The sequence below is a fragment of the Plectropomus leopardus genome, chromosome 20 (assembly GCF_026936395.1).
Source record: "Plectropomus leopardus strain MGB_pleo_1.0 chromosome 20, ASM2693639v1, whole genome shotgun sequence".
NCBI classification, from domain to species: Eukaryota; Metazoa; Chordata; class Actinopteri; order Perciformes; family Serranidae; genus Plectropomus; species Plectropomus leopardus.
The window spans coordinates 24,093,198-24,116,914 of NC_142195.1; the positions used below are offsets into that span (position 1 = coordinate 24,093,198).

At 41.7% G+C, this 23,717-nt stretch overlaps 1 protein-coding gene across 11 annotated transcripts in view; it reads left to right on the plus strand.

The window, feature by feature from the left end:
- The window catches only part of grin1a (glutamate receptor, ionotropic, N-methyl D-aspartate 1a), a 43,322-nt gene extending 20,682 nt beyond the window's left edge, over positions 1–22,640 (plus strand). For 2 of the 11 annotated variants that reach the window (XM_088071562.1, XM_088071564.1), the window contains 14 exons: positions 738–824; positions 1,213–1,348; positions 1,679–1,806; positions 3,787–3,951; positions 5,532–5,650; positions 6,021–6,133; positions 7,114–7,262; positions 7,582–7,739; positions 8,296–8,457; positions 8,788–8,897; positions 9,249–9,394; positions 15,400–15,426; positions 16,142–16,252; positions 20,663–22,640. In XM_088071562.1, the coding sequence (XP_087927688.1) occupies positions 738–824; positions 1,213–1,348; positions 1,679–1,806; positions 3,787–3,951; positions 5,532–5,650; positions 6,021–6,133; positions 7,114–7,262; positions 7,582–7,739; positions 8,296–8,457; positions 8,788–8,897; positions 9,249–9,394; positions 15,400–15,426; positions 16,142–16,252; positions 20,663–20,731 (1,680 nt within the window). In that variant the 3' untranslated portion in view covers positions 20,732–22,640. Of the gene's footprint in view, positions 1–737; positions 825–1,212; positions 1,358–1,675; positions 1,807–3,786; positions 3,952–5,531; positions 5,651–6,020; positions 6,134–7,113; positions 7,263–7,581; positions 7,740–8,295; positions 8,458–8,787; positions 8,898–9,248; positions 9,395–9,658; positions 9,710–15,399; positions 15,427–16,141; positions 16,253–20,662 lie in introns of all 11 variants that reach the window. The other 9 variants (XM_088071560.1, XM_088071563.1, XM_088071567.1 and 6 more) reach the window with 7 other exon arrangements.
- The last annotated feature ends 1,077 nt before the right edge of the window (positions 22,641–23,717 follow it).

Below are 23,717 nucleotides of genomic sequence, written 5' to 3' on the forward strand. Positions count from 1 at the left end.
CACTAATAGCACTATTAACTAGAACCACATAAGAGTGAATTCAGAGTGAGTTTAGTTTCTGTGTGTGTTGTATTTACCTAATCTCATATTTGAAAAACGTTTATCTGTTTATCCATTTCCCAATTTGTAAGACATTTTTTGGTAAGACTGTTCTTCCTTTAAATTAATAATACATAATGTTGCATGTTCGATGTCTAAATGAAATAAAAACAATCAATGGATAGGTCCTAGAGTATAGTTGTTGAGTTAAATGTCAATTTGCTGGGAATAAATAGCGTTAACGTTATTTGAGTTAGGAAAGAAGAATAAATTAGTTGATCCATGGCACACTTTTTAAATCACTTGCTTTTTAATTTTTGGGCTTAGACGAATATGAAGTATTTTTAAGTCAAAAGTTCAGGTCTTTTTTGTTTTTGTGAAGTCTAAAGTCATGAATGTTGTGAGTTCAGCCTCTGATATTCAAACAGACCAGCCATGCAAACACAGCAGAGAGTAGAGACTGCGAGGATCAGCACTTCAGCTCGCTGGTGATAGGTGTGATAATAATAACTTCCTGAAACCCTCAGGTATGATACACAAGTCAGAGGTTGATGAAGTAAATAAAAGAACCGCTGAGCTATGCTTATATAAAGCTGACTCATTAGTGATGCTCACCCACGGTGCTGCAGCCTCATCAGCATCACGCCTTCTGTCAGCACTCACCTATGATACTGCGTATGTGTGCGGCATCCCCGCAGGTGGTAATGAACAATCAGCGGAAGATCATCTGGCCCGGAGGAGAGACCGAGAAACCACAGGGCTTCCAGATGTCCACTCGATTAAAGGTAGGCTGCCTCGGCTTCGCTGCTGCAATGTGACGTTCTTGTCTACACAGATAGAGCGCGGAGCTGAGCTGATATACTCGCGTTGGACAGTGCGCTGACACTTGTTTCTCACAGGGGAGTGAAGTTTATCTATGCTCGTAAAGGCAGCGGTGATATATCTGCTTTGACTTTTATCTCTTCAAATTTGTCACAGGCCCGCCAAGAAGCGCTCATCTGTATCCTTGTCAGTTATTTTTACATTCATCTGTCCGTCTCTGTGTGTCCATGTGCATCTGGGAGGCTGAACATGGGTATTTGTGAATCTGCTGGGTTTTTCCAAGTCCCTCGAGGGCAGCACAAATCCAGCTCTGACTATGTGATAAACAGCTTTCTGTCCCGTCTGTTGTAGATAGTGACGATACACCAGGAGCCATTTGTGTATGTGAAACCCACTCAGCCGGATGGAACATGCAAGGAGGAAATGACATTAAATGGAGTCTTAATTAAAAAGGTTATCTGCACTGGGCCCAATGAGACCATCCCAGGTAACCTATCAGGGACGTTTATATTATCACTGTGCTTTTACCGCACCCGCCAAACACCCACTGGAGATGCATACATATATATGCAGTAGGTATCTATATATGTATGCATGTAGCTGAGTGTGCCATTCAGAATGAGTGATTTTCGGGATGCTGGGACGTGCTCGGTGTGTATGCTGTGTTTCTGGCAAGCAGTGTGAGTGTGTGTGGTCGTCTGCAGTGCACGGTGTCACGCATTTCGTTCAGTCTACGTGCGCCGCCTTTGGATTAAAAAGACTAACGCTTTCCCGCAAGAATGATTGTAACTTGTAACTGTTGCTGGTTTTGTTACAGGACGCCCAATTGTGCCCCAATGTTGTTACGGATTCTGTATTGACCTCCTTATCAAGTTGGCTATGACCATGAACTTCACCTATGAGGTGCACCTGGTGGCTGATGGGAAATTCGGAACTCAGGAGAGGGTTAGTTTTACGTCACAGCAGTCTTTGTCATGTTTTTGCATGAGGCACAGTCTGCACGCAATACCTCACATTTAATATTTTAAAGATATAATATGCAGGATTTAAAAAAAAACAACAACATTGTATAGACTCATGCAGAGATAATCCCTGCTTGCATCACTTATGACCTACTGGAAGGGTGTGGTGGTGATTTCCTGCAGAGACTCTGCCCTCTGCTTGTATTGTCTTATTTTATTCTTATTTTCTCAGCACGCTGTGTTTATGGCCGTGTACCCTCACAGCACTCAGGTGAGGTCAGGGCTTCATAAAAAGGCAGCAATCAGATACCAGACCATTAGCAGCAGATGTCAAAGATACACAGCATCAAAAACAACAACAAAAATGCCAATAAAGTGTTGCAAAGCTCCAAAAGTGAATAAGGGGTCCGTATTTGCTTTCACTTGTAATGGCAACAGTAACCAACAATCCTGAGTAGTATACCTTTAAATAACATAGATATGTTTGATCTTCCTATTTTACTCCACTAACAATAGTGATCTCACTAATTATTCAGAGCTGATGTCAGCAGGTGAACTTGCCCATCATCACTGATCTGTTTTTGATCGTCTGCAGTTGACGATCAGGCAAGCAGCAATCTCCATAAGTGAAGTCAGTTTGAGAGTGCTACTTAGTTGTATTGTGAAAGGAAAAAGAAAAACAGATATGAAAATCTAGCAGGGAAAAAGAACATTTACTTAGTACCGGCCACGTATGGTTGAGAAAAACAAAGGAAACGTGGTACCCTAAAACCTTTTTATTTGTCAGTTATTGACTTTTTTTGCATTAATGTCTTTCTCTGACTTCAGTCTCACCTCAAACAAGTTTCTGGTTGTTTTGACAGAGAGTAAATGATTTATTTGTTTTAATGAACAAAACAGTGTTATGTGATTAATATTTTGCCAAGTGATCACCAGTGCAACTGAAAATATGACGGATTTAAAGCATACTTCACCTCCCAAGTGACCATTTGTATACCAATAACTCACCTCGTTTGTTGAATTTTTTTTACAAAACCTTAGAAAAATCTTGATAAATATAATAACAACAGCAAAACTATATGAAAAACGTGTTCACAAACAGTCTCATTTATCCAAACAGAGAACCCTTTCTATCGGGGAACTGAACTAAAAGTGAATCTCATCTTTGATTTCTTCAAAATCAGACTCCACTGACAAAAGCAGTCATTTTACCTCACTGAATACAGGACCTGCTGGTCGACCACTGCCTCCATCAGTCAGTCTGTTTGTGTTATTGTGTGAGTTATGTGTTTCATGGGGTCAGTTTGGACTCACCAAAGTTACAAAATAACACAAATAAACTAAGTGATTGACACAGTGGTAGACCAGCAGCTCCGGAGTTCAATGAAGTAAAATTACTCTTTTTTGTCAATGGAGTCTGACTTTGAAGGGAGCAAAGATAAGGTTCACTTTTAGTTCAGTTCTGTGTCAGAGAGGACTGTGTGTTTGTGTTAACGATAAACCATAATCCTCAAATCATTTTGCACAAAAGCTTAAAGTGGCTTTAATTCAAATGACTATGAAAGTCAATGACAATGTGAAAGGGGTCGCTCGAAGGGATTAACCTGCAGAGAATTATCACCTGAAACTGCAGCTCCCCGCAGCTTTAAATTCAGTTTTTATCTCAGCAGATTTATTTTTTCTCTGGAAATATTCACCTCTAACCCAGAAATGGCTTGTCCTTGTAGGCATGAGCACGATATTCCACACTTTTGGTGTACTTCAGTGCATGATCTTATCAATTCCTGCAAATAAGCAAGCTCTCTTATGTAAAAACAGAGCCAGTTTCAAAGATGTGGCGCGCGCCTTGTATCCCCACTAGGCTTAACCCAGATCCTTAAAGCCTGCAAACCTTCTGCGGTCGAGACGACAGCGGGCTGATAGCTGATTCTCATGCTCACATCTTTTTCTTTTGGGACTCCAGGTGAACAACAGTAACAAGAAAGAGTGGAATGGCATGATGGGAGAGCTCCTGGGGGGCCTGGCTGACATGATTGTGGCCCCGCTGACTATAAACAACGAACGAGCCCAGTACATCGAGTTCTCCAAACCCTTTAAATATCAAGGCCTCACCATCCTCGTTAAAAAGGTAAGTGTACACTTTAAGCACATCTGCGGAGTCAAATAACCACAGGGGAGCTGCACACATTGTTCAGCTGCAGAATCCTCTACCCCCTAAGGCAATATTTGTCCCTTGTGTATCCACTGTATCACAAATACCAAATCCCCAATATAACCAACTGTTATTTTATACTTTAATTTCTGCAGCACAACTACAGTTGCAACACAGTGATAAAACTTATGTTGGGAAATACAATGCAGAAATTTAAATGAAATTTGCTAATTTGCATTTGTAAAAACAAAGAAAATATGTCGTTAGAGGGACATTGTTCTTATCATTTCACCTTATGTGGACAGCAGAGCAAATGTGAGAAATATCCCAAGTTAAAGGGCAAACTTTTTTAAAACCTGGACCTTATTTTCCCATGTTTTGTGTCTAAATCACTAATGGACACAACAGTTTTTTAAATTGGTCCTGTAATGGGTGAGAGTGCTGCAGACGGCAGCAGCAAAACAGGCTGCAATGTAACCATCGGGGCATTTGTGTACTGCCCTTTACGTTCATTAAGTATTTGTTTTTGCCACTGACAGGCTCCGATTGTTACTACAAGTGTCTGATAACATTATGGAAAGAATTATTGTTAAAGAGAAAGATCCTTTTTTGTATGACCAGAAACAGCCCTGAAATCAAATTACCAAACCCACTAGACTCCATTTAAATAAACAGTTATTTTGGCGTGTATAGAGCCAGCATATTTTCACATCTAACTGGGTGAATTAAGGGTTTTTATTTCAACCAAACCAGAGCTGGTTATGTTTCTGGGTAACCAAAAAAGTATCTTATTTTTTAACAAAAAGGTCAATCTCTGTAGGATTCTTTCCATAATGTTTACTTTAAATAACCTGAGTCTGTCAGTGGCAAAAACAAACACTGTTGTCTTCAATAGTCACTTAGACATAAAACACAGAAAATAGAGTCAAGGTTGAAAAATACACAAGTTACCCTTTAATGACTTATATTTGCATCATTCACCTGAAAATAGTAATCCAGCTACTGTTCATTTTTGTTGTATCACAACCTTTTTTTTTTAAAGGATCATAACTGTGTTTTTATCCCCTTTACATTTTAGCCCATTTGCTGCAAATCATTGCATCGGACTATTTTGCAAATAATGCTGTTGTGTTTTAGTGTACTAGGTGTCCAAACTAGTGTTATTTCCGGGTATCCACTAGTTTCCGTCCGTGTTACATTATTATTCTGAGGTGATGCAGTGTTGCTATTGTCACCTTTCTTTCATAAATGAGAATGCAAACTTGAAGTTCACTGTGATTTACAACACAACTCAAGCAAATTTAAAGAGTCAGCATCATGATTTTTAATTGGCACAGACATAGACAGAAACACAAGCATTCCTGGAACAAGAGGAAGAACAAAAATCTAAAACTGTAGCAAACCAGGTTAGAAAATATGTCAAATCTAGTGTATATGGGTTGAAAATTTCAGGAGATAAACTTGGAAATAGACAATTTATGTTAGTGTATAACGATCAAACATAAGGTTATTTACGTCAGTATCAGTGAATAACCAACTGCGGTGTGTGTTTTCAGGAAATCCCTCGCAGTACGCTGGACTCGTTCATGCAGCCGTTCCAAAGCACGCTGTGGCTGTTGGTGGGTCTTTCGGTGCATGTGGTGGCGGTGATGCTTTACCTACTAGACCGGTTCAGGTACACGGGGGACCTGTGTGTGTACGCGTGTGTCCATGTGTGTGTGTGTGTGTGTGTGTGTGTGTACGTCCTCTCACGACTGAGTCGGTGAACGTGTGTGCGTACATGTGTGTACATGCACTCCTGCAGATCTTCCCTCACTGTGGACACGGAGGCAGACAGAGGTGAAGATTGGCTCCAACCATCCCACCGCTCTGTCACTGTGCCGCCGTCTTTGTCTCTTTACTTTCAGAGTCCGTCTCCCTCTTTGCTTTTGCTCGCTCATGTTCAGTTCCCTTCCCTGCCTGGGGTCGCCAGGGTTTTCCCCTCTACAGGTTCACAGCGATTTCTCACTTTATCTCCTGCAACCCTCCCAATTTCTTCCCTCTAGCCCGTTTGGAAGATTTAAAGTAAACAGTGAAGAAGAAGAAGAAGATGCCCTCACCTTATCGTCTGCTATGTGGTTCTCCTGGGGAGTGTTGCTGAACTCTGGAATAGGAGAAGGTGAGCCGAAGAAAATCATCACTGTAAATCTCCAATTAATCACCAGTCAATGCTGCCTTTCTCCCAAAAATGCTGTAACGTTGTCGAGTACTTTGGTCTTTACACAGTTTTGCAGTTGTATAAAGACCAAAATCAAGGCGACTGTGGCTCCAGGCGTTGCCTCACTGTCATGTTTTTCTTAGAGGATGACAAATTAATTCCTTTCAAATCACATTTTGTAAAGAACGTCGGTGACGTTTATACCTGTTGCCGTTGCTTGATCATTTCTCCTCCAGTTTTCCTTTTCATGTCAGTCTATTTATAGCAGGCTTTATTTTTATTTCTTTGGAAACGTTGTGCAATTTTTAATACAAAAAGGGTTGTTATGGTTTTATTGTTGTTATGTAAAGTAGCGGCAGTTATAATGGTGGTAACAGGGAGCACTGTTAAAACTTATTGCTACTTATTGTGGTACAATTGGTGATTAACCCTTTGATACAACAAAGAACAACTTAACAAGAAATGGCCCACAATATAGCAAGAAATTAATAAAAAGTTACAAAACAAATTACCTAAAATAATCAAAAATGTTTATTTTGGTAAAAATAAAAAATATTTTCTGTGATATTCTTATCTCCTTTAAATTTGGATTGTGTGAGGCTTCATACTATGACCTTATTGTGTTTTCCACCTCTATTACCTCCCAGGTCTTGTTATCTGCAGCATTTTCGTTTAAGAAAATGTTCAGGCGAAGAAAATATCACTGACAGTTGAGGGGAAAACTTAAGAATGCTACCTTTCAAATGAGACCATGCACTACAAAATGTCACAAAAACAGCTTTCAGTTTATTTTGGGTGTGCCTTGGATTGGCGTTCTTGGTGAATTTAGGTGAGTTTTACAGGACCGCTAAGAGGAAGTATCCAGCTACAACACATCGCTAATTCAGTCAGAAATCCACAATTACTGAGCTGAAAGGTTGGATCTTGATCTCACCACACAGGTGCGCCGCGCAGCTTCTCAGCGAGAATCCTGGGTATGGTGTGGGCTGGATTTGCCATGATCATTGTGGCTTCCTATACTGCCAACCTGGCTGCCTTCCTGGTGTTGGACCGGCCTGAGGAGCGCATCACCGGCATCAATGACCCAAGAGTGAGTGATACCAGTGTTACTATTAGGGATGTCCCAATAAGTTTTTTTGCTCCCAATCCCAATCTGAGTCAATCGTGCTCTCAGTTAACAACGCCTGTGTGACTGCGGACGTAAACAAAGGATAGGGCAGGACATGTGCCTCAAAATAACCGATCCGGATCAGTTAAGAAATGCACTGATCATATGGATACAGATCCTGTCGATCCAATCGGGACATCGTTAGTTACTATGCAACAATGTTTTTATTTATATAAAAAATCAATGTTATGCATAAATTAGGAGTCATTACTTGACTCTTTTCCTTTTTTTCTTTATGCAGCTGAGAAACCCATCGGACAAGTTCATCTACGCCACGGTGAAGCAAAGCTCCGTGGACATCTACTTCCGGCGGCAGGTGGAGCTTAGCACCATGTACCGCCACATGGAGAAGCACAACTATGAGAGTGCCGCCGAGGCTATCCAGGCCGTGCGTGACAAGTGAGTCTCGGCCAGGCCGGGCCGACCAGAGCACGTGTCGGCCGGCTGCTCGACCTATCAGACACACAGATTAGGGCAAGGCCAGTCAGCTCAGGGGGGGTGGAGGGGGGATGGGGGTGGAGGTACATGGACCTCCGGACCAGGTGGAAGCGGCGGGGTTTACTGCGGCGTTCCCTCTGATCCAGGCCCATCGCCCAGCTCAGACAGACGTCAGGGACAGTGGACGTGTCAACAGCACTGGGACCAGTGTGAGGTTAAGCTAACATTGAGTCGAAGAGCACCCTTTTTCAGGTTGTACCCAGACGAACATCTTTGAGATGGGGGGAATCCAATGGGGGACGCGCCCTCACCCATCTGGCATTGGATTTCATTTGGGCCATAAGCAGCGGTAGAGATTGCTGGTAAACGCTGAATGACACACACGATCTGGTGTGCGAGAGAGAGAGGGGTGGGAGCCGTAAATGTGTATGTAAATCATTGTACTGTTGCACCGTAACCCCCTCCTTCCCCTCCTCCTCCTCCCTCCTGCTCCTCCTCCCTCCCCCCTCCCCCACAGCAAGCTGCATGCTTTCATCTGGGACTCTGCGGTGCTGGAGTTTGAAGCCTCGCAGAAGTGCGACCTGGTGACCACGGGAGAGCTGTTTTTCCGTTCGGGCTTTGGCATAGGCATGCGCAAGGACAGCCCCTGGAAACAGAATGTGTCCCTGGCCATTCTCAGGTCTGTCCCAGCCGAAGCTGCATTACTCGTATGTCTTTTTTTTTTTTTTTTTGGGGTTTCTTTTCAATATGATTTTATGGTCACGTATTGACCATTTATAGCCATCCAATACATCGCCTTATGTCACATCTCTCTCTGTATCTCCCCTCTCCTGCCCTCTCTGTCTGTTTGTCTCTGTCTGGTTATCGTCTGTCTGTCAGTACACCTGTCCTGCTGTCCCTGTCTCATTTATGTTGCTATCTGGGGAGTAAGCAGCTCGGGTTATTCCGTCATTTGCGGACGTGTATTAACTTTGTCACCTCTCTCCCCACCACCCCCAACCCCCTGCAGTTCTCATGAGAACGGCTTCATGGAAGACCTAGATAAAACCTGGGTGAGATACCAGGAGTGTGACTCAAGGAGCAATGCCCCAGCCACACTCACCTTTGAAAACATGGCAGGTATGGTCCTTAAGGCGTAGAGAAAGCCTTAAAAGTGATTGGACAAAAACTGCAGTGGTAAGGTACTGTAGACCTTTTTTGTCCAATACCTTTACAAAAATCGTTGTTTTAGTGTCGGCGTGGGTGTGTGCCGTACAGTATATTGTGCTGTGGCTTTGTGCAGTTGTTCCATTAATATTGTGCAGCTGCCCTCGACAGTAGGAGCTGGTTGACAAAAAAAACAAGAGGGGCGACCGCTGAGCATGACGGGCACACCATGCATTCATGCTCAGTGGGAGCAGCGTTGTTGTAGACTAGCAGCTCACATATCTCTACTTCTGCTTTCTGTCCGTCTGTCCCTTCACCCAACAGGAGTCTTCATGCTGGTGGCGGGAGGTATTGCGGCAGGGATCTTCCTAATCTTCATTGAAATCGCCTATAAGCGCCATAAAGACGCCCGCAGGAAGCAGATGCAGCTGGCCTTTGCGGCGGTCAATGTTTGGAGGAAGAACCTGCAGGTAGGATTGATCCCCTCTGCTCGCTCACTCACACCCAGGGTAGAAAGGCTGGAGAGCCAACAGCGCCCCCGCCTCATGGGGGTTGATCTCGAGCCTCTCAGCCTTTTATTTTAGGAGCTTTTCATTTTGCAGTGGTGGTCAGACTGCCACACATGAAAAAAACGTGCTCTCTGATGCCTTCATGGCATCCTCAGCGGCCACCGTGTAGATCCTAACAAGTTCCCAGAGGCCAACGGCGCCCATGTCTCTTGTGTGTGCCTGCAGGACAGTAAGGAGGCCTCTGGAAGTCAAGCGGTGGCCGGGACCCCCTCATTAGTATGTAACAAACTAGAAGAACCATTTCCACTCCCATGCCACCTCTCGCTGTTAGAGTAACAATAAGATAATTAGCCTTGTGACCCTCCAACATAATGGACATCCCAATTAAAACTTCACCCCGTGTCCATGGCATGACCTAGTATTATCTAAGCTGCTGCTGGGGCGCCTACACACTTCATAAGGTCAGATGATGCGGACATGGACCGAAAAGAAGCCAGCCAGAAGCATCATAAAAACAACAATAACAATGTCCGGTTGATGCACTTTGATCGCACCATTATTGATTTCCATTCTCTCCGAAGGCCATACTAACAGCAGCAACGCAATGCAAATAGAGCATAAAGACTAAAATCAATGCCCTGGCACGATCACACCGCAGTGACTCGCCTAGTACTTTAATCCTAAATGTTACAGTGTACAGTATGTCTTCTTATCCACTGCAGTGTCTATAACATATGAGTCAGACTTTTTGTGCATGCCGGGGGGCTTCATGCAAAGCAATGCAACGCAGGTGCCAATTTCAAGGAATAGTTCAGATTTTTTAAAGTGGGGTTGTATGAGGTACTTATCAATTGTCAATGTACGACATACAGTAGATGGCAATCAACACACTTGCAGTTTGGAGAAGCATATTAGCTTTAACATGGAAGCATAGCAATTTAAAGCTCAGGATGGGGGTCAGCAACAAAATATATTTTTGCAAAAACCTGGAAAAGTCATGGAATTTGCCAGACCTGGGAAAGTTTTGGAAAACCATATATATACCCTTAAAATTTAGCAAAAAAGTCGCAGAATTTTGTTTCACAAACCTGTATAATAACACAGATGTGTTCAAGGACTGTTGGAAGTTTGAAAATCCAACAATAATTTCTGTTTTACTGTTTCTGGTTGTGATAAATGGTGTAAATCAGTTTTTTTCCTCTTGAAAAATCACCCAAAAATAATTGAATTTTAAAAAAGTGCAATTTTTTAAAAGAAAGCATGCCTCCAAAACCAAAATTTTAAAGCAAAAGAAATCACCAGAATTTTTTAAAGAAAAAACAAAATCCAAAATACAGCCATTTAAAGTTGTTTGCCCCTCCCCTAAGCCACAATAAAAAACATAAGGCCCTCTCCAATGCATGGAAAAGCCATTGAAATGTAATGGTAAAACTGTGTATGAACCTTGAATATAGCATGCACTGAAACTGATGTTGCTATGTTAAAGTTGGACCTCTTTTAGGAGGCTAAAATACATTTAATTGTGGACCCCCATCCACAGCAGTACATTGCATAGCTTCCATGTCGGACTCCAGCCTGCTTCTCCACATTGGGAGCATGCTGACCGTCATCTACTGTATGTAATATAGTGACTATGGATAAGTACCTCATATAACCCCACTTAAAAAAAATCCAATATATCCCTTGAAAGGGTCAGCTCAGCCAAATTCCAAAAATAAAATGCACTGCTTGTTTAAGCCGTATCTAACCATGCAGGTTGGTTTTAAGGGCTCAGCTTTTAAGATATCTTCCCCTGAAATTTCTGCCAACAAACTGATAAAATAAAATGGAAGTTGTGACTCAAAGACATCTTCATGAAAAGATTCTACAAGGAGTGCATTTTAAGTTTTTTGAATTTGAGTGAACCAACCCTTTTAGCCACAATAAAGCGGTAAGGTCCTCCGTTCAGCCCATGAAGAACATGATTTGTTTTTTTCTAATGCATCAAACAAGGCTGTGACGCGAAACTCTTGATGGTTCACTCCCTGATTGGATAGCTTGGAGGTGCAGGGGTTCCACATTTTATGTTCAGCCACACTGTGAGTCCGTGACGCAGCCTGCCTCTGTTAAACCTTGAACCTAAACTCAGTGTTTGGCAGGGCTGGAGGAAGGTACAGTATGAAGTCACAAGTGCCTGCCAGCAAATCAGTGTCCTTCAGAGAGTGTCTGCCATCGACCTGACTACTGTTTGTAACTGTCGTGACTGTCCTCATATGGATGTGCGTTCTGTAGGCGCAAACAGCAGGCGTATGCATGCCAGGGAAGTTGGGGGGCGGGGGTACATCACTGAGAAAGGAGAGGGACACACTAAACTGCCCGTAGACTCGCGAGTTTCCGATCCATGTCAGCGATGATCACGTCGATTTTCCTCTGCACCGCTGAACAAAGACGGCTCATGCATGCTCATCCTGCTCATCGGCCATCACTCTGAGCCCTTGAGCTAAACTAACGGACACACACAATCTTCACCGCCCTAAATATAACTGCCATAATGGGGTCTCATGCAAGAAGCACACAGAGGGAGCCCGCGAAGTCAACTCGAGCTAATACAATCTGCTCGGTTCTGCGTGAATATTATTCAGCGTATTATTCATACTGTTTGGGTGCACTGATTAGATTACTCACCGTGATCTAATTTTCACAAATTAAAAACGACAACTTGGTTATGTAGGACACAAGCTCATCACGACGGATCACAGTTTATGTGGCCTCCTCCTTCCTTAGTGCAGCAAGCACTAGAAACCTGGAGTCCCATTGTTGGCATCATTTTTGACTGCTTGTACGTGTTTGTGTGTAATGATGTGCTTATACTGCCTCAGGTTGGTGTATTATGCAAAGCACTGTGCAGTACTGTGCACCCACGTACCTTTAAACACAGAGACGTAACCTGAGAGAATGTGCACTTCTGACTAAATCTGTTTATGTTCTACATCCCTCATCCTCTACATGCGTTAATGCTCCAAAGCCCTCAAAATATAAGTTCATTAACGACAACACCTCCAACCATCGCGCCCGCCCACAAGGCTTTGCAAAGAAAAAAAGGTGCATGCATAGTAAGAACTGCATGCCTAATTTATTTCAACTTTAAGGAGCTGTAGCCAGAGATGTAGTGGGCATAGACCTACTTCATCCCACTTAGTGCTTATTTGTGTTTTGGTGAGAGAGTTTTGCAGCCCTTTTGAAGCTGATGTAAATCTTTATGATCTAAATTCATAATTTGCATTATACAAAGTATGCATGTACCAGATGTACTGTGTAGCCCAACAGACTTTGCATAAGATTTTATCTCTTTTGTGTCATAATTGAGAAAAACATAAGGCAATAACTTTCCTAGTTTGGTTCATTCTCATTGCATCGTTTTCGGCCACAGCTGCCAGCTGTTTCTATGGAAGCCCATTTCTGACATAAAAAACATCCTGTGAGTGTAAAACACTATAAAGTAATGTCAAACTTTCCCAAAATAATGACTTGGTATAATTTGTTATTGTTTTGAGATATCAAGTCAATATTTTGAGAAAGTCTTTTTTAATTATTACTATTTTAGGATACTAACCTATTATTTTTGAGTGGGTTTCTCATAATTTTGAGATACTTACTCTTTTTGAGAAAGCTTCTCATTATTGTTGAGATATTTTGAGAAAATATTACATTATTTTAAGATGAATATATAATTTTTTCCTCATTATTTTGACATACCAACTCATTTTTTTGAGAAAGTTTCCCATTATTTTGAGATTCTCTAAAGTCTCTAATTATTTTTGAGAAACTTTACTTAGTTTAGTTGAGATACTAAGTCATTATTTTAAAAAAGCTCCTCAATATGTCAAGGTACTAACTCATTATTTCAAGAGTCTTTCATTTTTACGACTTACAGGGTCCTTTTTTTCCATCACAACAGCAAAAATGGACTTCCATAGTTTCCAACACAAACGACAGGCAGCCACAGTTAGTGATAAAGAGACAGATATTTTTCTCAGGAGTTTGTGGAGACCAAACCAGAGCTAACAATTTGCTTACAAGTCTGCGTTATTAAATTCAAAAGGTGAATGTGTCTATTTTTAGTTCACAGCTTGTTTCACTTGCTCTGAGTGGACAAAAAAAGTTATTGTTGGTTTAAAAGTCATGACAGCGATCTCACAAGGTTTCACAAACATTTCTGTCACACTTCCAATGTGGCTCATGTCTGAATTGAATGCAGTCATGTTAACGCAGAGACGCATCCTCTAAACATTGATGCTGATGCCAGTATATCTGCTGATATTGGCCGATATTATCTGTCATACTCTGGGATGAACTTCACAGGCTTCATACATTTTAGATTTACTTGGTTTGAAAGCTACTAATTATAATGTGTTATGAATTTATATCATACAGATTTATGCAGCTTTATCTTAAAATGTATGTTACTGGTTTCTATTAGTGTGATCAGTGGTGCTGATTTTGTTGACCACTACATCTCTGAGTGGCTACACGTCTGGCTTTTCCCTTTTAAAACAGATGTTACTCAGAAGTGCACAGTCTGAAAAATACTGAAACTGGTGTCAGTTTGGGATGAAAACAAAATGTCACAAACCCTGCAGCGTGATGATGATGACGACGACGACGATTATGATGATGATGATGATGATTATGGTGTATGATGATAATGCACTGCAGCGGCTCGCTCCTGTTTCCAACAAAGAAACAGGTGGCTGCTGTACACTGTGCGAGTCCCATGCCACGCTTCATCTGATGGTCCGGCATGCCGTGCATGGCCGGGACTGTGCACACGCAGCACCTCATCAGGGCTCAGAGCGGCCAGACTGCACTCCTGCAGCCTCACACGTGTAAGAAATGGGGGGAAAAGTTAAAAAAAATCAAAAGAAGAGACAGTGACGTCACTTGGGCATTGATTTTTCCAAGACGCTTACAGTTAGTCACACAGGCTGACTTACTCCATTTACTAACATGAGATGTCATCTTCCAACAGGAAAAGCATTTTATTTATACCTGCGCTAAAATGGGAGTGAGGTCGTACACCAATCACTCCTCCGCCGGCTCTCATCTATCCTCCACGCCAGCTAACGCCTGCTCGCCACCTGATATCATGCCATTAGGGGGTTGAGAGAAAAAAAGTGCTGGTTGGCGGGGTGATGGGTGATACAAATGTGCCCAAAAAGTGCCTAGTCATGTGACCTGATGATAAAGGATGTACTGCGGGGGCCAGTGCTGGCCAGGATTGATTTGTCATGCTATTTGTTTTGTGTTTACTTATTCTATGTTTTCCCCTTTTACCCCCCCTCTCTCCATCCATAAAGCGTTTTGGCATGTTGAAATTCACACCACACTGCCCCGCCCGGCTAAAGGGCCTCCCTTCCTGCAACTACTCATCCTCCACTTTTACTTTACTAACATCCATCTTAGAGCGCTTTCTTTTTCTTTTCTTTTTCTTTTTTTTTTTTTTTTTAGAAATAGCATAATTTAGCCTCCACGTGCTTAGATAAAGTAGTAGAAATAGCAAATATTATTTCTATTTTTATTTCATTTTGCACTTTCACTTAGATTAAGAACATGTTTTGCAGCTATAGTCCTTTACAAACTTCTTTTTTTACGCACTCATCCTCCATCCCATTCCCTGGTGTGTGGGGTGAATTTCCATTATACCACTTTCGGGTATAATGACTTTAAATGGGCTTAAATTAACTTTTGTCGCTGTTGTTTTCCCTCTTTGATATGCATCTTAGTGGCCTTTGATAGCTTCTCGACTTTTTATACCTGCCTGGCTTTGGATGTGGATGTTTGCTTTGCTAGTCTTATTTATTTTTTAATTTTTTAATTATTCGCCCTTCTTTTGGTTCCCTTGGCTTTTGCTTAAGGATCTTCTTTAAAGTAATAACGATCAAGTGGATGGAAATTTATTTTATTTTTCTTTTCTTCCCCCTATGCAGCCCTCTTCCTCTCTAGAGACTCAGGATGTAAGAATACCTTAATATGAGTTTTTTTATTTTTGTTGTTGCACACAAACACCCAGATATTGTTCTGAGAGTAGCTGTGGGGCACTCTGATGGTATGAGGGAGGGAGGGCATCAAATTGGCACGCCATCTTGTAAGGTTAAATCTGCTTTTTTAATTTCTTTTTTTGACAGGACGCAATTTCTAAATGTGCAGAGATTTTAGATATTTTTAAGTCATACGTAGCCGATCCATAAATTCAAGATCTCTTGTGTGTTGAGACGAGGAAGTTGCGACTGTGTGTTCAGCATACAGCCAGAATATTTAGCAGTTTATAACGTAGGTATCACACCCACTGACATCTTTACTAGTCATCACTCATTCCAATGCATTTCTAGGGGGTCAAGTGCACATTTCTAGAGGACTACCGCGCCATCTTGTGCAGTCCCAGTGTGATAATGTTGCATAAAATGTAGACGAATGCCCTTACATCAGACTGAAAAGACTACTTCCACGCTCACATCTAACAGGCTTTATCCCTTTCTTTCTCCCTCTTTGCGCATTTTTACATATCCAAATGCTGTAGTCTTTCTCACAAGGACCCTCCCTCTATTTAGACAATATAAAATAAGGTAACGGGTGGTGGGGTGGGTGGTGGTGGTGGTGAGAGAGAATGGGTGAGACGTTATCACCCCAGCCAGAGGACATGAATAATGTTTCTACATATATTCATTTTAGGATAGGAAAAGTGGTAGAGCAGAGCCCGACCCCAAAAAGAAAGCCTCTTTTAGGTCCATCAGTACCACCCTGGCCTCCAGCATCAAGAGACGTAGGTCCTCCAAAGACACGGTAAGGAGACAAAGAAGCAACATCTTCCCGTTTCCTTCTCTCTCTTCTCCTTCTTCGTCTCCTCCTCTTCCTGTCTCTACTTTCCTTTCTCCTCCTCTGTCCTCTCTGCCTACATGTCCATACCCGACCTCGAGAGACTCCCATGTTCCACTCACCCATTTCCACATGGCTCCGCGGCCTCCGCCACGTGTCTGTCCGTCCACCATCGATCAGCCATCACCATGTAGCATCTGTAGATCCTCTACAGGCCGGAGAGGGCATCAGTGCAGGAACTCAGGTCAGGCCAGGCCAGGAGCTGGGCTCTGAATTTTGGGGGGGGGGTGGCGGCGTCCCAAGTGTTTTTTTAGTGGCGTGTTCTTCTGGAGGAGAGGGGCGACAAAAGCAAGCAGTCTGCCAGTGGTGTTCTGTCTTGGGCTGCTCTTCCTCCCTGCCTCTGGTTTGGACGTGGGTTCTGGCGATTGTGTCCTGTTTTGGTGGCGTGGCGGTGTGTGTGTGTGTGTGTGTGTGTGTGTGTACTGTACTGTACTGAAGCATACAAGATATATGTGTGTTTGCGTCCGTGTCTTTTTGACTGCTTGATCCTTTCCATCGTTTCTTTGCACCAATCCCGCCCGCACTTCCTCTGTTTGGGTTGTTTGTTTGCTTTTGGTTTTTGAAAAGCATGCGCTGGTGTTTTGTCATTTTTTCCCCCCCAAAAAAAATCCATTTCCAAGGTGACGGGCGGTCCTCCTGGGAAGAAAACTAATGTGTTATCTTATTTATCAACATGTCTATTTCAGGATCATGGATTTCTATTAATCAATTTTACTTTTTGCTTTGTCATATTTTCTTTGTCATAATTCTTGTTTATTTTTCAGTGTCCTTGTGGTCTGAACTGTGCATGCTTCTTTCAGGGTATATTTTCAGGTGGTGATGACAGTCTTCTTTTATGTTTTAATTATTGTTTTGACGAACTACAGAACTCCGAAGCCTTAGACTCTCACTGTGTTACAAATACAAGCGTTTTTATTCTAAGCCGCCACCTCTATGTCTTTGCTTGACTCCTTTTTTTGCAGCACAATGAGAGTGTCAGGTTTTCTCCATTCCTTCACAGTTCAGTTGAAAAAGTCCTGCTTGTTGCGGTCGGGGAGATTGTGCTCCACAGGCTTGGAGCGCTCTGACAAACCAGTGACCCGCGGTCATTTGTGCCCAGCTGCTCCGCTACACACATAGCTGGTCGCTGACCAAATCTGGCACTCTAAAAAGAGAAAGAAAAGGGAAAAAACAGCAATAATCTCTGGAGATAGCACAGACACCTTCATGGAAAAGGCGCCTGTACCAACATTGTGTTTTGAATGTGTTTCCCAGGGGAGATGTAGCCTATGGGGGTCACAAAGTTAAAAACTTTATTGTGTGTTTTTATTTGATCTCCTGTCTTTCTCTCTTTCTCTTATGTTAACTATGTTTTTTATTTATGGATGTTTCTGCATTGAACCACCTTTACTCTCCCCTGGAGGTTTCTCAGTAGTCGCGTTTGAAAAGAAGAAGAGTGGGATCGCCATTGTTGATATGTCTGGGTTCGGATGCTGGTTTTGGGAGCCCTAGCTGGGAAAAACAAAAATGTCTCAAGTGGAAAAATAAAACAGGACATAGTAATGGAAAAAAAAGATGCTCCAATTGAACCCATCCCCAGTCTTTGACCATTATTTTGATTTTATATAAATGTTCTTCTTTTATATTAATGGATATCAATGGACTTGAGTGTCAGTGTCCCTCACCCACATGCCACACTGCTCCTCTCTCCCTCTGCAAGCATGCCGACGACTCTGACTGTCATAGCTGTAGTAACAACACATCCTCATCCCAACTCGTCAAATATCGCCGCTTGGTCAGCGCCGTTCACTTCGACATATTATGCGTTAGGTTCCCTTTTGCATTTTTGGATGCTCTGGGACAGCGTGTCAAATTACGTCTGTTAACTGCATTATGTCTTTTTAAAATACATGTCCATTTTCACAGGAAATGTACAGTTTCTCATCCTATTTACGTTTATTTTTTTGTGCAACACAAGGTTTAGGTTTAGGTAACAAAAGCACATGTTTAGGTTTAGAAAAACACAGCACAATTCGGCTCAACAGTCATACAGGAAGCAAACAGCAGGTTCATGGGTGAAAGTCCAGGGTTTGTTGGACACATCCACAAGCCCTCTGGCCCACACTAAATAGGACTTAACAGCTCCTTTTAAGGCTTGGGAAGTATCTAATTTTAGATACCTTTTTGAAAATTCACTGGGGTATGTGATGGTATAAGTGTGTGCCACTAGCACACACGACAGCGAGTGCAATTCTTCTTCTCAGCTTTTCAGACTAATAACCACACTTTAAAAACTGCAATATGTTAGGAAAAGTAATATTCCTCATTATAATTCATTATAATGCATTCAAACTTGACAGAAACAAAATAAACGTCTTGGTTTTACTCTTGCTAGTAATGTAGTTAGTAAGTCCACTTTTCCAACAATCACCAGCTCTGGTTTAGTTGAAATAAACACTTAATTTTCCAATTTAGATGTAAAAAAACATGCAGTTATTGCCCACCATCTCTCTCTGCCATTGCCGGCCGCCAGCTGTTTACACTCCTGTAATTTACCCCTCCATAACTATGTATCACAGTGTCTGTCAGCTCAGCTGCCTGTTCAACTAGTAAAGACCAGAGACTGACCTCTTATGATGGTACTGACAAACATACCGTCAGGATTTCTAAATATCCTGGCATACCGCGATACTGCCCAAGCCTACTTCTTTTAATACATCTTTACCGTAGCGTTTCAAACCGACACCACCTGCTGGCGTATCATACTGATGCAACCGGTGCCGTCCAGCCTCATTATAAACGGAACCACCCGCCGGCATGTCATACCCTTGTGAAAGGTAGCTTTTTGCGTCTGACGCCGAAATCACTGACCAAGAGGCGGCATTTGACAACTTCGGAGTGAGAACAGGCTAGTAGTTATAGTAGCAGAAATGCTCATTTTGTAGTTCTTTATTACATAGAATCGCCATAGTTTTTATGACCATTAACTGTAGTTGTGATGTCAGTGAGGTGTCTCTCTTTTGCTGGTCCACTTGACCCCAGTAGGGTTCGCTGTTAGCAGGCCCTCAAGGTACAAGACATGAGGAGACCCAAGTGGGGGCTGTAAGCCATATGATGATGCAACTTGCGGGTCAAGGAGATGAGAGGCATCCATTCTGATTTTTAATCTGAGAATTTGACATTTGACTGGTGTGGATGTTGCCTCATCTGTCAGCATGTTAGTTGCATCATATCAGCTTCTTAAGCTCATATGCTTGAATGTATTGGCTCTAACAGCTTAAAACGAGAGGCACGTAAATCCTGAGATCTTGCTTAATTGAGAAAGTGCGGGAACGCTGAGGCAAGACTCTTCAGTGTTTTGGTTCTGCAATATTAATTTCAATGTACTATCAAAAGATGTTCTCTTGCACATTTGGATGTTATGAAACAGGTTTTTCCCAACAAAGTGCCGTGAGTCAGGATAATGATTGGCATCTTGGAAATCACTTCGGCTGCAATGAACATAATGCAGACGAGTTTTTGGCTCCACCCAGTCTCACTGTGTTCCAAAACATGAAGCTAATCCCCAAAAGAACAGCATGTTACCAGCCCTATTATGATGCAATCGACTATTTTCACTTTGTGTAACGAGTGATTGTTTTATCAGGTATTTTTTGCTCATTAGAACAAAAAAAAGCAGCCTCAGCATTGTCAAAACAAATATGGCTTACTGCTGTCAGACCACACACACTCAAAAGACTCAAAGGCAAAATCACTGTTGCCATAGAAACACCTGCATGGATTCGGGATCTTGTTTCCCCTCTCAGCACTGTAGACGCCTATAATTCAACGCACTCTGCTTTAAAAGAAGCACAGTGAAGCGGGGACTGGACGTAAGAGTCCCGCACAACAGCACTTTGAAATCAGACGAAAATCCATCTTTTCTTCCACCCAAGCTGCTAAAATTAGAAAAGCCGCTTGTCTGCATGCATACAAATGACTGTGGGGAGATAAATGAGCTGTCTGTGTCACCCATGGCAGGGAATTATCACCCTAAAAGATAAATGACACCTGATTCAAATGTGCTGTTGTCTTGATACAGGACCTTACGTCTGCTCCCAACTAGCCCAACTCAGGCACAACCAAACAAAAAAAACTTAAGAGATTCAACAAAAACTGCCAAACTTAGGTTTGCCTGAGTGGGGTTAGAGAACCCTCCTGCTTCTAAATTTCTGCAGAAATGAAGCACAGGTGTTCTTAGAGTAAGAAATGAATGCTTAGATAAGTTGCAAATGCTTCTTTTGTCAAAAAATGACTGTTTTTCGTCCTCCTTCCCCCCATTTCTCTTCATCTCTGCAGCAGTACCCACCCACTGACATCACGGGCCAACTCAACTTGTCTGACCCGTCTGTCAGCACCGTGGTGTAAAAGAGAGGGAGACACCGTGGTTCGCTCCCCAGGGAGAGAGGAAGCGAGATGAGGGAGAAAAGGAGGAGGAAGTGGAGGCGAGAGGGGGGAGGGAGAGCCCATCTCCTCGTTCCCTTCGCTGATTCGGAGCCGGAGCTTTTCATTTCACCGCCAGCCGATGGAGCTTTTGGAGGAAACCCGCTTGCTGAAGAAGTGTCTCAAAAAACACTCAACTTGCACCTTTTTTTTAAAAAAAATAAGTCAGGATTACCTGGCATTAGATGTTCCCTGAGCATGCACGTTAGAGACCATCTGACTCACATATACAATATTTTCCTTCTGTATATTATTAGCAAACTTATTTAACCTTGTTTTGTCCGTTTACTTGCAGAAATTTACTTAATGTTTGATGTACTTTTCAAATTTCCTGTATCAGTTTAGCAAGCCAGGTTGAGTTTAGTTAAGTTTAAGGATAAACCAGTACTGTACTCAACATATCACTTCCAATTAGGGCTTAGAAACCATAGTAATATCTAGTTTTTAAACATATACTGCAATACAAGACGTACTGTACGCTTCAATGGATATCAAGTGTTTTTTAATAGGAACTACCTGTGTTTTTATTGACACTTTTTAGAAGTTTCTTTCATGAGAAGCACTACTAATGGCACTAATGTTGAATCTAACCGTGAAGATGATGGAAGCATGTGTGTGCTTGTCTATGAATAAGAGCTTTATTTATATGAATGATGAAATTGATAACTATTTTGAAGATCAGATTCTGTAGTTTAAATCTTTTCCCCCTTTTAATTTTGTACTAATCTTCCAAAATGCATGTTTTTGTTTTTAATTTTTTAGCAAGAACTCTGAATCTGTTAAGCGTAACTTCTATTTATAGCAAGAGATAAGCAGGTGAATTTGCAATCTGATGAAACAGTTTCGTATGGCTGGTGTTTCTACATCCAAATACTCATCCGGGAGCCATGTTGCTTTTGGGGACGCCCTCTCTCTTCCTCTCTCCTGTCGCGGCAGTCTTTCTCATTTCCAGTCTCCAAGGGGTTGCATCAAAGGGCCAGGTTTTTCACCCAACCTGCACCCGGTCTTTCGTGCAAAACCTCCAACCCGGGCGCAACACCTGAGAGCTTTTGCACGAAGGGGAACCCGGGTGAATTCAAAGCGTGGCTCAGCTTGCGAGCTTGTGTGCAGTCCTTGGTTAGATGCAAAAAACTGGCCGTTTCCCGTTTTCTGGAGCTGAGAAACCACTGCTGTTTGCTGAAAAAATACTATCACTTCCTGTCTGCTCTCTGGCACTGCTTAGCACTTTATGCTGAGGCGTCTCCCAAACTGTAAAATAAAGATTTATCAAGACACTAGAACCACTATAACATCAGCCATTCTCCACTCCAACATGTTTTAATTTCACAAATCGTTTTTTTCTTCATTTTAATCTGTTAGAAAGATATCGACAATTTCATTTCTGGAATTAATTGCTTCTGATCACATTCTCATTCTGGCCTATGCATGCTTTCGTGTTACTATCAGTGCTTGAGTTTGTTTTTGGATGCGTGCTGTTGCTGTGTACAGTCAGCCGAGCTCTGTGTGGAGCACTCAAGTTGAATGAACTGTAAATATAGTTTGGTTAGGTGTAGATAGGGTTAAGGAGATTGTACTGCTTGTGTTATGATTGCAGCAGAGAATGTCTAGTTACACACACACACACACACACAACAGTTGTGATACACAAGCATGCATCAACACATACACCCATTCACACACACACATACACACACATGCAAACACACACACGCAAACACAAACACAAAACCCCTTAAGGGAGGAATCACTTGTTTTTCTTACCTTTTCCAGTAAAGATCTTGCATTGAATCATCTTGTTTATACAACTGTAAATAAAATATACTTGCATTGCCAAGTCTAACCATTCCTGTGATTTTATTGTTTTAAGGTCTTACTGACAATATTAATTTATCTGTTAAATTTCCTTTTGGAATAATCGGTTAATTTTAATGTAAGAAATTTCAGGAAATACTGAAAAATTACAGCTCAATTGCTAGAAAAAAAATGTTTCTGTAAACTAAGATTTTACACATTTCATACATAGGCTACTATAATGATGTTTTTAAACTGACATAGTATATGAGCTGACTGTCTTTGGGAGGCAATGGGAATTGTGAATGGAGCGATATATGTGATATTACAGACATATTTTTCCAACACCAGCAAGCAAACAAAAACTGGTTGTGTTTTAGTGAGTCATTGCTGTTTTTCCAGCAACAGGTTTAGAAATGAAAATGTTTTTATCTGAGAAATTGCTCATTTTCCTGCTGAGAATCTGCCCCTTAAACCACGCATTTAAACCAAAAACATAATGTTTTCCTAGCCATAACCAAGTGGTTTTAAAAAAACTTAACCACACGTATAACACAGCCTCATTGAATCATACATTTTGAATGTATCATCTACATCATAATGGGAAAATATTATGTATCTGTGGTTTGAAGAAATATTCAATGCCAACATTCTCCTGGCAAATTTACTGAAAATGCTCATCCCAAGATTCCAGCTCCCAAAATAATATCCTCAAATAGCTTTTTATATCCAACCATCAGACCAAAACTAAAAGATATTCACTTTACAATAACAGAAAAATCTGTAAACCATCACATTGAAAAAGCTGCAGTCAGGTGATAAATTACTTAAATTATTAATGATTATCAAAACAGTTTTTCCATTAATGGATTATTTGTCCCACCATGCCAGAATAAATAACTGAAGTAAATAAGTAATATTTTTATAATAGCAGTTCAACGACAACTTAATTTTAAAAGTTTCAAAGCTTCACAGTTATGAAAGAAGAATTAAGCAAAAACTAAACCAAAACACACGTGTGGCTTCTTTATCAAAGAAACTTTATGAGCATTAGTCACTCTGACATCCTTGTTTTGTTTCTTTGGTCTTTCTTTAGATTGTATAGCTGAATCCTGACTGT